Source organism: Synchiropus splendidus, chromosome 7, assembly GCF_027744825.2.
Source record: "Synchiropus splendidus isolate RoL2022-P1 chromosome 7, RoL_Sspl_1.0, whole genome shotgun sequence".
NCBI lineage: Eukaryota > Metazoa > Chordata > Actinopteri > Syngnathiformes > Callionymidae > Synchiropus > Synchiropus splendidus.
The window spans coordinates 8,323,263-8,341,246 of record NC_071340.1 but is presented as its reverse complement, the minus strand read 5'-3'; the positions used below and the strand labels follow the sequence as shown (position 1 = coordinate 8,341,246).

General features: G+C 42.2%; 1 protein-coding gene across 2 annotated transcripts in view; it reads left to right on the top strand.

Moving 5' to 3' along the window:
* dapk1 (death-associated protein kinase 1) overlaps window positions 1-17,984 on the top strand; it is a 49,215-nt gene that overhangs the window by 10,666 nt on the left and 20,565 nt on the right. For both annotated transcript variants that reach the window (XM_053871145.1, XM_053871146.1), the window contains exons 3-7: window positions 8,950-9,171; window positions 11,400-11,538; window positions 15,335-15,464; window positions 16,355-16,403; window positions 16,506-16,532. In XM_053871145.1, the coding sequence (XP_053727120.1) occupies window positions 8,950-9,171; window positions 11,400-11,538; window positions 15,335-15,464; window positions 16,355-16,403; window positions 16,506-16,532 (567 nt within the window). The remainder of the gene's footprint in view (window positions 1-8,949; window positions 9,172-11,399; window positions 11,539-15,334; window positions 15,465-16,354; window positions 16,404-16,505; window positions 16,533-17,984) is intronic.

Sequence of the window (17,984 nt, the reverse complement as noted above, 5' to 3'; positions counted from 1 at the left end):
ATCCGACGCTTCTCATGCTCTTTCATCTGTCACTGACCCGATGGGGATTGAGGCTCTTTACAGCCCACCACCTCTCACATGGTGTCCTTAAATATAAACCTTTTTTATCAGCATTAATCCCTGAGTGAGCATGATTTCTATAAAGTGTGTCAGTGGAGCGGACATATCGGGCAGCTGTAGGGTCGATTAGGTATTGGTTGAGATTATGACAGGGATAACAACTGTGCAAACAGCTGTCCGCCCCAGGAGGGAAATGTGCCTCGCAACCTTAAGACAATTGTGTCATCATGAAAATGTGTCTGAAACCCTTGGCCCTCTTACATTTTAAAGATTATTCTCCTTGTTTTATGGCAGTTTTGCTGTCGAAGTCTGGTTGGAGACATGTGAAACGTTTAATGAAGGCAACTAGATCTGGGTTTGATTATTTTTTGTTCACTCATTTAAACGTGAGTTCAGATTTGTGTATGTAATGCATTTGACTCATACAGAATATGAAAGTCCATTACCCAGTTGTTGACAGAAGTGAATCAGCCCTCTCTTGTACTGTCTTTCTCATCTTTTCAGAGGTGAATTTGTTCTGCTGCTCTGTGTCCTGCATTGACCTGAATGGCCAATCCAGCGACATGAGAGAGCAGGAGAAGCTAGTTTCCTCTGCAAGTCAGCACAAAGAAAAGTCTAACTGTAGGTGAGATCGCACTCATTGTGTTCAGCCTCCTCGCTTGGTTCGCATCAGTATCAGATGTGACAGAGAAACTTTGTGTGTGTGTGTGTGTGTTTGTGCAGCCCCGCTAGCCCGCCTGCTATTGTATTTAACACTTTTCAGCTTTTCAGCACCCTCTCCGATTTCACAGCCGTAGTACACCAGAGCCGATCAATAGCTGGCTCTTAGTCACTGACAGAGATGATACACAAGGTAGTGCCACGGCTCAGTTCAGACACAAATATTTGAGGTTCTGCCTGCAAGGTTGTGTAATTATAGAACACCCATGACTAACATTTTGTGATGGGTAATTTGTGATATAGAAGTGCACGCTGCACATTGCACAACCACAAGTGTTTGGAGCATTGTGCCGCGACCTCTCTCTCTGTCGTCTGTTACATTTTGAGTATTCCACGGTCTCTTTTATTTTTTAACATAATAATTGGAGTTACAATGGAAGTGACATTTAGCCATTCTTTTGCAGTTGTGTATTAATTATGTTGCTTTTGTCCTTGGTGGGAGTCAGCAATGACTCAGCTCTGTTGATACACCGGCTGCATGTCGATGGCGCTGCAAGCAGAATTTGTTTGACAGATTACTAATCTGATGGTTCTGGGTTAGCAGTGCAGAAGTCAAACCTTGGAGCATTGGATTGTCAAATATGTCAAGTATAGTTTATTTACCAACGAATGACCTCCTTTGTTCCAACTTCCGCTTGTTAATGTTATCAGATATTAGATTGGTGAATTATTCTCTAGCTTCGGCCATAAATCCTATCATGATTTAAAGACGTCACTGATGTGTTTATAGGATGCATGTAAATATATGATATCAGAAATAGATTTCAAGCGTGGAAGGGATCTCTATTGGAAACACAGATGAAGACTGATACATGCAAGCCTTCATAAGTGAACCTTTAAGAATTTCCATTAAATTAATTTTGAAAATAACTTTTTTTCAACTCAGTTTATGACTGTGGAATGCAGTGTCATTTTATCAACCCTGAAATGTGTGCTGCAAGCAACTCCATAACAGTCACAAGTCCTCACTTCAAGCCCACTTATAAACATATCTATCTTCTTAATGTCTACATTTATTCATTGATCAAATTGTCCTCTTCTCAGCCATTCACAACTAACTCTCGGACAAGCCATTTGGGCTTCCTTGCACCAACCCAGCCTGACCTTGCTTTGTCACCATCTCTTAAATAATTCTATAGGATGTACAGCTACAGTATAAGAACCCCTTCTACCAGCCCTGCGAGCACGCTAATAAGGCACTGTATCGTGGACATAGCTGGTCTAACGCAATGGAAAGGAACTCTCTTCTCAAACAGTAATGTATATCTGGATTATACTCAGATTTGCGGTGACCATTAATGTATAAGGGTTGATGCTTTCAGAGTATCTCGATCACTTCACTGCACAGATAATCCTCTGTGGCTCTCATTGTTGCTTATCCTCCTAATAAACAGGATTGTCATGCAGTGTGTGGTTTCGCGTGACAATCCGTTTTCCTGACGGCCTTTGGTGCACCAGAGATTATCTGCTCTCATTGTAGCTGTAAGATACCTTGCTCACATCAAACCAGCAGGTGTGCATGTTGAGTACGACTCTCCAGCAGGGAGAACACAGATTTTCCAGGCAGGTACTGGTGTGTGTGTGTTTGTCCATGTGTGTGTTTACGTGTGTCACTTTTAGCTGATGTCAGCTCAAGCTGTGCCAGGCTCCCCGCATGGTCCACTTCAGGTTCTCGCTTGACATGGATGATCAGTGCTGCCTTTTCGACAAAGCTTTTTAGGTTCTTGCATTTAAAATAGGACCCTCTCTGTGATTTGCATAGGCTTATCCTAATAAGAAAAAAATGTGCAGAAAAACACACAACTAAGGGACAAAGGAATAGTTTTCCAAACTGGATATATAATGGTTTCCAACAGCCAAATATGGCAAAAGATGAGTGGTAATTCCTCCTGACAATAGTCATGCTGATGTTCACTGCATACATCTGTCAAAAAAATCTTGCTTTGTGTTTTTATTTCAGGGCTTTGCCCAAACCGTAGTTAGTTGTTGCAGTTACCGTCTCTGATACTGTGATACTCTGGTACTGATACTGTCCTGATTAAAACTTGTTTTTTGTTTCTGTCATCCTTATTGTGAAGCGTTTATCCATCCAAATGTCCGACTGCTGACCAAGAACAGAGGTGTTCTAATCTTTAGTCTAGCTTGAATGATTTCGCCGAGTTGTTTTTGCAATTCACAAATGTACAGTCAAGTCTGTCCACGCCAGTCTGACTGATGCTTGTTTATACGGCTTTTCTCCAGCGCTTCTCTGTTACAATGCTCATTGCAACACTGCTTCAGCTTGACAGGTCCCTACTCCCAGTCTGAGTACAACCCTCTAACCAAGATCAGTGTTGTGAGACCACACTGACTCGACAGCTTTCATGTGGACTGTAATCTATCTTCCAGCAGTGTAGACCATGTTTGAGTTTGTTTAAATTCCTGAAGTTGATTTTTCTGGAGCACGCTGGTTAGCTATTCTTTCAAAACTTGTTACACGTCTTTTGGTTGTCAGTCTGTCCTCATAGGTTTTGTGCTTTAACACAATGTTTCACTGTTAAATTTGAAATAATGACGTGATGACCTGCATGAATATTTTTGGTTAGAGCATTTTTCCTTTTTTCCTTGTTGACATGCTTCTGTGATGCAGTGATTATTAGGTTACACTGGCATAGACATCCTGGTGTGAATGGCCAATAGGTTGTATAATAGGTGTATTTTCACAGTAAGTATCACACAATTTGAACTGATGACTAGTCATCTAACAAATTAGTTGAAGTGAAAAACCTCTGAGTTACATCAGTGCAGGCCAACAGACCTCTTTTGAGGGTTGTGCGCCAGTGTCATGAGTGTCTCTCGAATCTTGAGAGTCCATTTGTGTCTGTGTTCCTGGCACAGTCGTGGGTGATCATACCACTTTTCTGCAAAAAGTATGTCATCTAAACCGCATGGTGATGTTTCAAACCACATCAAATAGCCACACTTAATCATTTTATTTATAATAAATTAACACTGAGAGGGAAAGCAGCAAGCTCATAAAAAGATTGAGTCATTCCTGAATTGTTTGCAGAGACAGACATCACAGGCTTTCTTAAGGTGGCCTACATTGCTAAACTGCATCTAAATATAACAAAAATGGCTGCAGTGTTTTGCCGCTCTGCTACCCGAGAGGTGTCTACGACTGAAAATATATATAGATTTTATTCTGTCCTTAGTTCAAGTGGACCTTTTCTCACAAGCTGAGGAAAACCCACGAGTATGCAGGCGCCAGCGTCTTAATCTCGGTGGTATCTTTCCCAAGACAAACACTTTTAGTGTGAAGCAATGCAACACACCCAGGCAGCCCAGATAGACACAAACATACCAGCTTTCCCAACCTGCTCCATTCCTTTGCTGCCCCAGTGTCCCCTCCCCTCCCTACAGTCTCTTTACAGGAACAAGTAGGCCACAAGTGGGAAGCCTCGTCTGCACTCCCAACTCAACAAAAGCCGTGGAGCAATTTGATCCTGCGGACTCTAGGGTGTTTTGCTCGTGGATAAGTGGGGACTTGCTCTTGAAAAGCTGTCTCTCTGCTTGTTTGTCAGTGATTTTCAGGCTTTTATTACGGACTGGCTCATTATTTCTGCCCCATCTTTGAGCTTATTCAGCAGCATCGTTGCAAGTTTGTGTCCTTGCACAACGTCCCCTGACAGTCATTGGGATTTTCCTCCTATTAAATAAATATGAGGAGACTTATTTGCCTCAAGACTGGCAGTCAACGGCAGGTGTTTGCTGTCTGACACGGTGTGGTGTTCCTCTCCAAACCTCACAAAGCGATAGGGTCAATTGAACATTTCTCATCTTGTTTATGTGTGTGTGCAGCTGGTGTTGTTAACTGAGGGTGGGCCCACTTTCCTTTCTCTTTATGTGCAGACAGTGAGGGCGCTCTGGAAATAAAAACAGAGTGTGGAAACTGTAGTTTGATTTCCACACACCATAAATGACCTTTTAAACTTGCAGCTGTTGCTCAGATGTGACAGCGTGTCATCACATTGACCACGTTGATATACTGTGTGATGGCTCTTTTGACTACATGGATTCATGCTCCCATTACATACGAAGTTGTACATCTCAAAAGATGTTACTGTCACTATCACATGCTTCTTTGCATTCTTATTGCTGTTCACCTATATATCCACCAGTGGGCGCAGCCCATAGTCAAATGTTTATGACAATGACAAACTCCAAGGCAAACATGGCGACTGCGGAAGAAGTATTGATAATGCACAAAAGACAAAATGGAGGTTGCACCATTAAAGGCCATAAAATATATTGAATCTGGCGGACGGAGAATTTCTGCTGTTATGTCTTCTTCGTGTCCCTTTGGAGCTTTGTATTGGGTAGTAACTGCAGCACTGCCCCCATGGTGGTACTGCTTGGTTTGGTCTGTGTCCGTAAGCTTTGTGGAATTGTGCATTGTGGGCTCCATCCGTATCTGGATCTGTATGTAACCTAGAGCATAAATGGACTTTTAGTATGTTTTGGAGCGTAAAGGGAAAAAGTAAAAAAAAGTATAAAGTGGTGTACTGCAATGACCAATAACTGTACTTCCCATTTTCCTCAAATGTTGTTACCCTCAGTTGAATGAGGTTTGGATGCATAAAAGGGCATGTCACTTTCCTTACAATGTTTTCTTAGCATGACTAGAATTGAGGTGACTAAAAGGACCACTCGAGAGCTTCCTTTATTTGATCTCAGTCAGTCATCAAATGGACATGAAGAAAGGTAAAAATGCCGCTCCTGTCGAAGACATTATCGCTCATATTTATGATAGTAAATCATTCTTTTTGGAGATCATGCACAAGCACACACGCTTTGATGATGAGACAACCTCTCACAAGGTCTTGTGATGTTGAACAAAAGATAGGCCAAAATATTAATACGTTTAGCAAAAGCTGTCATTTTTCCTGATTTTTTCACTCAAACACATCTGACGCTACATCATAGAGTGTAGAGGAAAGGTTTGCTCCCTTTGTCGTTTGGTTTGACAGTCTTTAGTAGAAAACTGACCAAGAATGTTCATACATCTGTTTTCCCATTTCATCAGTTTTGCCAATTATTATTTTTCCGACCAGCCCACTGACTGCATATCCTTTTAGAGCATAAAGCAGCAGCGTCACCGAGCATGCTCGCAAGCCAGGGGCCGTCTTTGACTCACAACATCTGTTTGGTCACAGGATTTCTGTGCACAGATGGTGTTTAATCAAGAGGAAGTCGAAATGTGTTGTTCTTTCTCACCAAGCGTTTTTCTTACAGTGTCCATGGCTTTTCCTCTCGATCTGCCTCCAGCAGTGAAACCTTTTTGATTGAACTCTGTAAATTATATAAGTGTTCTTTGACTTGTTTCCCTCGTACCCTACAGCTTTGTATAGCACAGTTGCAGAGTCACTGGAAGATTTTCTACGAATGATAGTGTGTAATAATAATCCTCTTAAAGGGAACTGGCTTGTGTTTAGCTTTATAGATTTTTTTATTAATTGACAAAACATAAACTAATATAAAGTTTATTTTTGAATAAACTTGATCAATTTAAAAGAAATTTCCTTGGTTTAATTGCTTGAACTTTTAAAGAAAGATTGTCTCATTAAAGTCTGCGAGCCATTCTTTTCTCCCTCCGCAGACAGGACTAGGTTGTTTCCACGTGGTGGCAGTGAGATTGGGACACGAACACTTATCTGCCTGTCTGTGTTTGGGTCTACTTGACACAGGGTTGAAACCTTAGCTAACATCCGTAGTCGTCCCTGCCAAAATCTAATTTGACTGAAATTGAGTTCCAGCCTCTCATCTAGTCCCATTCAAACCAGCTATAATCCAATCCAACGGAATCGAATTACAGCCAATCATTCTGAGATATTAACTAATCCATAAGCTGTGAAGGGGCTGAACGCTTGCTGCCAAAGTTGTTCAGGGAAAAATCATAGTGAAGCTGATTAATATTGACTGCTGATGTTGTTATATCGCTTGTTGTTATTAGCTCGCTGTTGAGATATTTATCAGAAAATAAGACTGGTGTGAGCAAATGGTCAATTCCGATGTTGCTGTTATTACTGTGTAAAGAGTCGTGGAGTTGCTGCCAAGTCATTTTTACCTGTGTGTCCTGTCCTCTCTGGCTTGTAAACATGTGATATCATCTCTAGTCAGTCGCTACTTGCTATAGTACACTCATCTTAGGGTTAAATTATTCCATAAATATACATCATTTTGCCTCCCTCTGCGCATGTGTTAGGCGTTTTCACTCATCGGGCTTGTTGCTCTCCTTGATGCAAACAAACAGAGCCGAGGCGCTGTTGAATGCCCTCAAAAGAGCCCGATCAGATCCTGATGTCAGCGCAGAGGTCTGACAGCGGTGGGAATCACAATGAGCTAGACCAGACTGAAAGGGCCTGGAAGTGTCATTAGCATTAGAAAAGCTTTGCCCCCGTCACTTGTTCCCTTTCACGATGTCTGCTTCGTGTCAAGTCGCTTCCTTAAACAGACATGATTTCATTTAACTGCTCCGTCGCTCACTCCCAAACAAGTTTATATCCCTATAACAGGATTGTGTTACCTAGGATTAATGCGTAAGTATGTAACTAATAGACACTTGTTGATAACTGCTGTGGACTTAAAGGATCATTTGGAAGATAAAATCCTATGGTTGCCAGAATACTTTGTAAGAATTGTTGTGGTAATCTTACATAGGGAGATATCACTAGCTCAGGCTACTGCTGACTTCCTGGGAGAGGAAGAAAAGAATCCTTTTGGAAGATAATAGCTGCTCTGCAGTGTCAAAGTTGCAACCTGGAAACTACATCATCACTTCTCTAAACTGATAAAAAAAAAGATCAACGCACATACATTCTCCAAGGAGCTCATTTCACATGACATTATGAAAACACAGCATATAATCATATCAACAAAACAGCGTCCATAATACTAGAATACTGGCAAAATCAAGTTTCCTAACAGGAGTCAAACACACACAAAAAACAATGTATTCTTACAGCAATGTTGATGAATTTGGCCTTTTACCAATTTCACCCCATTTCCTTTCCTCAATGTGAATGATGCTAAATTCCCATCACTGTTTTAAAACGTTTGGAAACCATTAACAGCTGCCTCCATAGCCAGCATCGATCAGCCGCTATTGCTATTACCATAAAAAGCTAGAGGATACTCAGGTCACTGTGACGTCAAGTAAACACACTTGATGTAATTTCCCCTGACTAGCTATTTCTTATTGTACACAATTATCAGAACAAGAGTGTTTCACATCAATTTTCATCATTAAAGCAAGAAGCAGATGGCAATTTTGATGGCTGAGTTATTTATAGTAGCGATGACTTTTGACCTTTGCTAGTCAGGATCATCCTGCTGTCTTGATACTTCAGTCTTCTGTTGACCAATGAACATTTTTCATACTGGTTTGTATGCATTTTTAACAGGATGTTGTCTATAGACAGTTACATAATATAAATATGAACTGAACACCACCGAGTGTGTTTAGGCGGATGTTCAATAAATTGCATGTAATTGCAGCAATATGATGTTGTGCTGTCCAGTTTTCATAACTATATTACATTAATTCTAAAAACGCATCAAAGCCATGTCATATTACTGCATCAGTTTCAATTGTAATATGTAGAGAGGCTTTTTCATAAGCCAGATATTTTGAAAGATATTTTCCACGTCTGTCTCTGAGAGAGGATGTAACACTCATTTATCCATGTTGTGAAAATTCTCTGTCCTCACCCACCTTGTTCTCTTCTTCCCTCCGTGGGCGTCTGGTGCGTTAAAGTACTCGATGATTGCCAGAGAAGCCACAGTTGGCGGAGGCGTTAACAGCCCTCAGCCAATGGGCTCCACTTGTATCGGAGCGACGGAGAGAAGGAATCAGACAACAGCACCATTACATGGCAACGCAATACATTTTATAGTGACTGCCCTGCTATTGCATTGTTTATTTGTTGTCCACCAATCACCTGACCTAAAATAGGCTTCTCATTTTGAAAAATGCTGACCATGTTTGAATTCCTCTTGAATTATGGAAATGCCCTCCTGTGTGTTGGTTTGCTAGTATCACACTGTTTCCATAGTGCGAGTTGAAAAGTCATCATAATGGCCTGTCTGTTCACCAGCTTGACCTGGTCTTTTTTTTTTCACTTCCATCAGCGGACAGTTTGCAGTGGTCAGAAGATGCCGGCACAGAAGCACAGGAGTGGAGTATGCGGCCAAATTCATAAAGAAGCGGCGCAGCAAGTCGAGCCGAAGAGGCGTGACTCGGGATGATATTGAGCGGGAGGTGAACATCCTGAAGGAGATTCAGCATCCCAACGTCATCACGCTACATGAGGTCTTCGAGAACAAGGCGGAGGTTATTCTCATCCTAGAGCTGTGAGTAGTTTTATCCCATTCCATGCCACACGGCACTAATGTGATGTTTGAGTGATGTTTTGGTGACACTAATTCACATGTCATTTTTGTTGGGGAACATGGAAGTGATCCACCGTAATTCAATCACAGTCTGAAGCACAGAGACGGATGACAATTCTGTGCGCCTCGACTGTTATAGTTCATTACATGCTATGTTCCACCACTGAGGCTTTCATTTCTTTTAAAGTTTAGTATTGTGATAATGACATTTTTGTCAGCAGTTTATCACCTGTCATGTTGTGTTTAAGAAAGTTTAACCATGCAGCGATATTGATGACGCATTTAAACCTGGTTAAATTAAAGCAAGTTAGTTACTTGTGGGGACCGGAGGGTGTGTTCGAACTACACAGGGATCACACTCCTCAGCCTCCCTGGAAAGGTCTATTCTAGGGTACTTGAGAGGAGACTTCGGCCGATAGTCGAACCCCGGGTTCAGGAGGAACAGTGTGGTTTTCGGCCCTGTCGTGGAACACTAGACCACCTCTATACCCTCCATCGGGTGCTCGAGGGGGAGTTCGCCCAACCAGTCCACATGTGCTTTGTGGATTTGGAGAAGGCATTTGACCGTGTCCCTCATGGTGTCCTGTGGGTGCTCCGGGAATATGGGGTACGGGGCCCTCTGCTAGGGGCTGTCCGGTCCCTGTATGACCAGAGCAGGAGCATGGTTCGTATTGCCGGCAGTAAATCAGACTTGTTCCCGGTGCATGTTGGTCTCCGCGTGACCCCTTTGTCACCGGTTCTGTTCATTTATGGACAGAATTTCTAGGCGCAGCCAGAATTTCATCTCTGCTATTTGCGGACGATGTTGTTCTGCTGGCCTCATCGGACCGGGACCTTCAGCATGCACTGGGGTGGTTTGCAGCTGAGTGTGAATCGGCCGGGATGAGGATCCACACCTCCAAGTCTGAGGCCATGGTTCTTTTTGGAGAGTTCTTGCCCCAAGTGGCGGAGTTTTAGTATCTCGGGGTCTTGTTCTCGAGTGAGGGAAAAGGGGAGCGTGAGATCGATACCGATACCGATTGATTACCGATCGATCTACGTTCCCACCCTCAACTATGGTCACGAGCTTTGGGTAATGACCGAAAGGATGAGATCGCGGATACAAGCGGCTGAGATGAGTTTCCTCCGCAGCGTGGCTGGGCGCACCCTTAGCGATAGGGTGAGGAGTTCGGTCATCCGGGAGGAGCTCGGGGTGGAGCCGCTGCTCCTCCACATCGAGAGGAACCAGTTGAGGTCATCTGATCCGGATGCCCCCTGGACGCCTCCCTGGGGAGGTGTTCCGGGCATGTCCTACTGGAGAGATGATGTCTCCAGTCTGGCCTGGGAACGCCTCGGGATCCCCCGGGAAGAGCAGGAGGAGGTTTGTGCGGCCCGAGAAGTTTGGGCTTCCTTGCTCCAAATGCTGCCTCCGTGACCCGACCCCGGATAAGCGGCAGAAGAAGAGAGAAGAGAGTTATGTGTGTGACGTTAGCGTATTGATTACTACAGGAAAAACGTTTAATCTGCTCTTATTCTGATAAAAAACAGACTCATAATGTGTTTATTCTGTGTTCAATCACTGAATTAAACTGACAAACACTCACCTCTTTCTGTTCAAAGTCTTCCTTATAAACAACATCAAATGTTTGATGCGTATGATTCATGTGACCTATAAATGCGGTCATGTTGTTTTGCTAGTCTTGCCTGTCAGCTTTGTTTCAAATTTCATTCTTATGACCTCATACTGCAAGGTGTAACCCGGTGACTGTGGTTTCACCTTCAGTCATGTTTGTTTGTGATTCTTGCTGCCTTCTGTTTATACATCTGGGTACATCACCTTGTTCAACTGGTTCAGCAGTCACTGTCCTGTGCGGTCAGACTGCAGTAATTATGCTTGGCTAGATAATAATGCGGAGTGGGATGGGTGATGTTTATTTCAATGTCTCTCTCCTCACTGTGGTGATACTTGATTCCTGCGAAAAAAATAAATGTTTACTGTTGTTTAAAGAGGCATTATGCTCTGTCCTCATCATCCTTAGGAGGCAGTTTCAATTATTTGAGCTGAGAATTAAGTGCAGAGCCAGTGGTTAAAAGGTATTTAGGATGTATAAATTGGTCAAACTGTAACGCGCACAGATGATGAAATTACCAAAGTTTTTGGCTCCATCACAGTTTTTTAAATTCCATGTCCTCTTCTCCTCCCAATCCAGCGTGGCCGGCGGCGAACTCTTTGACTTCCTGGCAGAGAAGGAGTCGCTGAGCGAGGAGGAAGCCACTCAGTTCCTGAAGCAGATCCTGGACGGAGTCTTCTACCTGCACTCTAAACAAATCGCTCACTTCGATCTGAAGGTAACGGCTGCAACCTGAGCGTTTAAAAGCTGTTTAATGGACATGATGGAAACAAATTAGAGTTTGGGGATGGCATCCAATTTTTGGGGGGCCTGATGTAAAAACACTTGTGGCCCAATCCCATGGTAGTCTTTGTACAGAGATTTATATACAAAGCTGCTTTTGAGATAAATCTGTTACTAATATTCAGTGATAATTGAACCCCCTACTATTACTACTACCACTAATAATAATAATAACAATAATAATAATCAATGTATAAATGACAAAGGTCATGAGACCCAAAATTACAATATGAAATATGTGATTACAGTGGAAAAAAGAAAGCAAAACAGTCAGGACTCAAATATAATTTCCAATAAGACAGACACCTAGTCCCCGTCTTTTGTCAATGATCCTAGTCTTCAGCTGTAGCTCTGCTGTTAACTGTTCCAACTTTTTTGTATTGTCCAACTCTATGTGAAAAACATTGTTATCTGTGATATAAATTCCTGGTCATGTCCAGTAATAGTAGTGGGTCACTTTCAGGAATTATCCAATATAGCATTTACATCACTCCTGAACAATTTAAATGATTTTTTAAAAATCTGTTTCTTAGAATATCAAATATAACAATATAGTATATTGTAAGATGAGATATTTACTATGTATAGCATATTTTTGAAATGAAATTGAAAACGACATATGACTGTGTTCATGTTGTGCTTAAACTAGTTTGTCATTGTCAGAACAGAACAACACAAAATAAACAGTGCAACTTTTCAAATTACAAAAAGATAAAGTACAGGTTAACAAAACAAAGTGTCAACTTCCGTTTTAACCAAAAAGTGCATTAAACTCATTAATAAAAGATAATAAATAAAAAAATATGTGCAAGGAACTGATCAAACTGTAAAGTGATCACACGACTCTGCAAGTTATTTCAATGGTGAATGAGCTTAAATGTCTTTTTTTTCCGGAGTTGGTTGTTGAATACTTTGTTTCTCCATTTTGCAAACTTCAGTTCTTGTTTGCTGTAGTCTAACTGCCTGCCTCTGTTGCTTCATGGAGGGGTGGGTCCTTGGGTCACAAAGGGGACTGTGGTTTTCCAAGGAACATTTGTTCCAGTTTTGACTCTTGCTGTGTGTGATTCAGAAGAATAATCTATGTAAATAATATGAATAGTGGCTTTTAAAAATGTCATAGGATTGTAATTTTGATCAGCTGATAATGGTGATGCCATAATGCTCAGATCAGCAGCAAAGACCGATATGCACCTGTCGCTATGATGCTTCAGTGGGGAAGCAAACTAATTAGAAGTTACAAGTATCTCTTTTCATCCTGTTTTCATGCACTCATGCCTCATACAACGTATCACTTCAATATGTACTTCTTTGAGTATGCAGTGTTTGTCACAAAGGTCACAAAGTCAGAGAGGTCAGCAAAGATAAAAACTTGGGTTAGAGAATATGATCAATATTATCGATCTGCCTTCCACTTAAAGCATGCCAGACAGACTCTTCAGTTTATGAAAAGCATCTATTAGAATTAAAGATAGACTCTGAGACATTAAGCTTCGATGTCTGCAGAAAATGGACCGGACTACGTCCATGCAGCTAATTCAGAATCAATGCCAAGAGCTTTTAACCTACCACCTGCTTTGGATATGTCACCGTCATTTACATCTTGTTGTTTGGCCCTGTCTTGGGAGAAGACTTGTCAGTCTCACCTGGAGATGGGCTGTTTCTCTTATCAGGCATCTTTGCCAAATTTCTTTAGCAGCCTTTGTTTCACAAGATTATCATAATCTTATACAAAGACATTTCATCTTTTCAGCAGCAAAGTGTAGAACGAACACAAGATAATAAAATAATGCTGTAATTATTCTGTTATTAGTTAGTCATGTGTGTTTGTAGATATTGTGTGCAATGGATTGACTCAACAGGCCTTCTGCCTGTTGACCTAACCATGAACCAACAGCCCAGTGCGTTGTGTTTGAGGTTGAGAAATGGCGCACCGCCTTAGCAACACAACAAGCGTGCTGTCGACTATGTGGTGCTCAGTCCTCTCAAATGATGTCAGCACTTCAAATGTGTAGCCAACCTCACTGTGTGGTGATCAGACAGATGTCTTTTGTTCTTGTGGTGTGAAGAATAATGTGTGAGGTGCTCGGAATGCGACTAATCCATCTTAAACAATTGGAAGTTTTAGTTTGATGTGCTGAGGGCAACACGTGGCTGTTGTCAGTGGTGTTTTGAAAAGTGCATTGTGTTGAACTAGCGCTTGGGGTTACACTTTATTGTTAACGTGTCATCTGTAATGCATTATTAGTTCATTCATAAGACATTGTAATGCATTCATAAGGCTTTAGTAATGAATGTTCATAATCACATATGATAATTTTGAACTCAACTTATTTTCTCAAGTGTGATAACTGTAAGGATTTGTTATGGCATCTGATGAAAGTACATACTATTAAGCTTTAAATTAAGTGTTATCGTGTGAGTTTTCTTCGACTTATCGGATGTTTTTTCCAGTGTTCATGTGTTAAAATAACTAGCTTTTTGGGATTGCCCCTGCACTGCACTGAGGTAATTTGACCTTTCGTCTGCTTGGAAATTACCTCCCTCATGATATAGGGTGCAGCAGACAACAAGCCAAACAGTGTTTTGTTTTCTCTGTGTCCTTCGATCGCTCCTCCAACAACAGAAGAGTGTCCGAATGTTTATAGAGCTGAAGACAAAACCAACAAGCTGAGCTGCAGTTGAAAGCCTTGTGTCTCACCAGTGCCCACAGTTGGTCGTCTCTTTCTCTCTCTGGACTGGTGTTTGTTGGGGAGATGTCTTTGTTTAAAAGTGGCGTCATGTCCTCAGGAATGTTGCAATAATGGTTGTGATGTCATTCTTGTAGACACAAGCAGTCGCTGTAACCCTTTCACCCCTCAATAAAAAGGGCCCGGTTTAAACCATGCTACGTTGTGGTGGAAGTTGACATGCAAAATTAGCATGCTGATTTGTGTTTATCCCCTTATACTCAAGTCACTTTCCTCTTTACTGCAATTTCCAGAGTAATAATGGCATGTAGAAGCTGCACACTTCCAGAGTTGACAGACCACACTCACAGGGATGGGAGGTACACACAAATTAGGAACAAACAACCTCACAGAAATGGCATTCAGCGCTGTCCATGAAACATTTTGCTTTGAATGGCGCTAAATTACCCAGTAGCAGCAGAAGAATAGCTAAGTGGGGACTGCGGGTGCATTGTCAAGCCAGAGCTGCAGAATGAAATATGGACGGCTGATTAGGGCTGTCTGTCTGCATGGACTCCAGAAATTAGGTTTGCTCAGATACACTGTGACTGTCTGCTCTGTCTGCAACACTCAGGACTGGTCTGGCCCTATTTGGGATAAATGTACATCAGACAAAGCTCAGAAATGTCTGTCAAAGCAAAATATAATGCATGTCACCGTGAAGTAATGTGGGCGATGATCTCTACAGTCGTGAGACCCAAGACCTTCATAGTTCAGTCGCTTCTCTTGTGATATTTAAAAGACCTAGTTGAAGAACAATGGAAGACAGTAGATAATGACATTGAATCGAATTTGTGAAATGCTATATTTCTCCAGATTAAAGCTCAGTTTTAACGGTACAGAGGCTGAAAGCAGCGACTCCATATTTGTGATTCATACGTGTCTGAAAATGGGCGTCAACACCCTGAAACATGAACGATCAATAAAAGAATAAGTCAGTGAAGTTTCACTATCCTGTCAACAACATTTCATTCATCTCTTTTCTTCCCGATCCCTGTTTTGTAGCCGGAGAACATAATGCTGCTCAACCGCTCAGTGCCTCACCCGCGCATCAAGCTCATCGACTTCGGACTGGCCCACAAGATTGATTTTGGCAACGACTTCAAAAACATTTTTGGAACTCCAGAATTTGTTGGTCAGTGTTCATCGACATCTGCCTGACTGTCTCTCATCAGACATCTTCTATGTGGCTTCAATGTTCCTGCAAATGAGTTTACTCTGCTGTTATCTTCCTTTTTGTCTACAGTGCACACATGCACTCGCACCCACACAAGCACACACATGACTTGGCCGCATTCCAAAGGTTACATACTGTCAGTGCCACTTGGAAGTAAGTGTGAGGATCCGATAATAGAGATGATTGACAAAACCGCTCCTTCTTGCCAACAGTCTCTCTAACACACACACACACACACACACACAAATGGCCCGTCATATTCGCTCCGGGTTGACGCCAGTCTCTCTCACTCCCCCCCTGCCCGCTCCCAGCGTGTCATTCAAACCCAAACAAGAGCCTTTTCCCGGTTCAGCAGTGAAATGATCCAAGAAAAGATCAGAAATCGGAAAGCTCACATAATGAATTGTGTGGAAAATCTCTGAGCAATGCCGCCTAGTTTCAATATTTAGACAAAGTAGAACAAATGTCAGCAGTTTGAGATATGCCACATTGTCTGAAACATCTCGTAATATATGCATTATTTTGACACTGTTGTGAATAGTAAATGTGTGGAACTACTTTTTGCTAACTTATATGTAAGCATATTTTATTTGCAAGAACCGTAGATGGGCCGTTCCTGGGTGATGTGTGGCCCATAGACCACACATTGCGTGTGCATGGTCAAAAACTGCTTGAGTTTCTTCAGTATAATCTTTGTTCATTGAGTAAATTGAATTGAATTGAATTTTTAATATCACAGTGCAGAACTGTTTGCACTTGCGCATCGTCATACATGAACAAAGGAGATTTATCATGAATCGTCCTGTGTCTTTGACCTGCCTATTCATGATAATTATTTTTCCTGGCAGCACCTGAGGTTGTCAACTACGAGCCTCTGGGCTTGGAGGCCGACATGTGGTGAGTAAAATTCTCTGTTTATGAATGTGCCTGATAAAGCGCTACCATATTGCACATCTGTGTTTAATGATGGAATCCTCTTTCATTTGTGTTTCCCTCCAGGAGTGTCGGTGTGATCACCTACATCCTGTAAGTATCTAAAAATGATGCACCATTAATTTACCAGCGGGTCAAGTGTGTGAGACGAGCAGCTGCTGTGGCTGTCTCTGCTCTCCACAGCCTTGAATCAAGTCAGTCAGTCTGTTTGTGAAGACATAAAGCTGGAGGTTAATGGCCTCTCTTTGACCGCGCTGTTTTTTTAGTTCACTGAGCTGCCAGGGGTTGAGTGTGCTGTGTCGCATGTTATGAATCATGCTGCAGCCTGGATGTGTTCAAGTATTCCAAATGGTTTTGCAGGTGAATTATCTTCACTCTCCCATGTCCTCTGTAGTCACAGACCCCCTATGTTACTGTTCTTCTATGGTCCAGCACTCACTCCCCCTTTATAACCCAGAAAGTGATTTCCACACAAATGCAAACCAAGTGTGAGGGAACCACATGCCCTCGTCTGCTCACCGCACTTGGCATTAAACAGGACTTTTAAAATGTTATCTGGTGTGATAATGTCTGTTATTATCACCCCATACGATTCCTGATCCGACTCAACTTCAGGGCAATTTGTTTCATGTCTGTGGTCAGCAAGTGAGGAGAAGTTCCCCTAACAAAGGTGCTAATGCTACTTCCTCCCTGGGAACTTCCTCTAGATCAGGAGTCTACAGGCCATTTGCTACCCAGTAGTTTTTCTGCCCAACTCTGATTGCCTAATTTCAGCTTGGGAGTGGTGCCCCTTCTTTCACCACAGTGAGACATACAGAAATATGTATGCATAAGTGAATTTCATTTACATGACATTTAGGCCTTACCTTGGAATCCTGTTCTTAGATTCAGAGTGCAGATACCCCATGAACATACTTACAATTTTGCCATAAATATGTAGCTAGTAATTTTGCTCATGGTGCCACTGTTACTTTTCAATTTAGGGCTCCATACATTTTTGTGACGTGGGAAAATGGAAATGAAACACAATTTGATTTTCCTCTTCCATGGTTGTTAGCTCCTTCATTTTGGTACCTAACCATGTGATGTGATTTTATATGAAGCAAACATGCTACCTTTTAGTTGTCGAATGCAGTCTTCGAGAGGCTCACATTGACTTTGAACACTACATGAAGCAAAATGAGCAGTGATGCACAGCAAAAACCTCTCACTCTGCCTGCCTGCGGCCCAGCCTCACCAAGCCTTTCATTTGAACTTGTGACCCCTCCTCTAGATGATCACCTTTGGATTAGCCTTCCCCCGACTGAGACATAGCGAGTTATGGGTATCAGTTCTGCTTCCTTCCTTCCCTTGACTTGCTACTCCATTATTGGTCACCCCTCTTCGGCCACCTCGGTGCTGACTTACCCCGTCAATCACCCTCCACCTCTCACCTGTGGGCACCCTAATAAATCCTTCCCAGAGCTGCATGACCCTCTAGAGCAGTCTGGCTGTGACACCCACCATCAATAAAAGCAGATTATTATTTTTTTTTGCCCAGGAAGT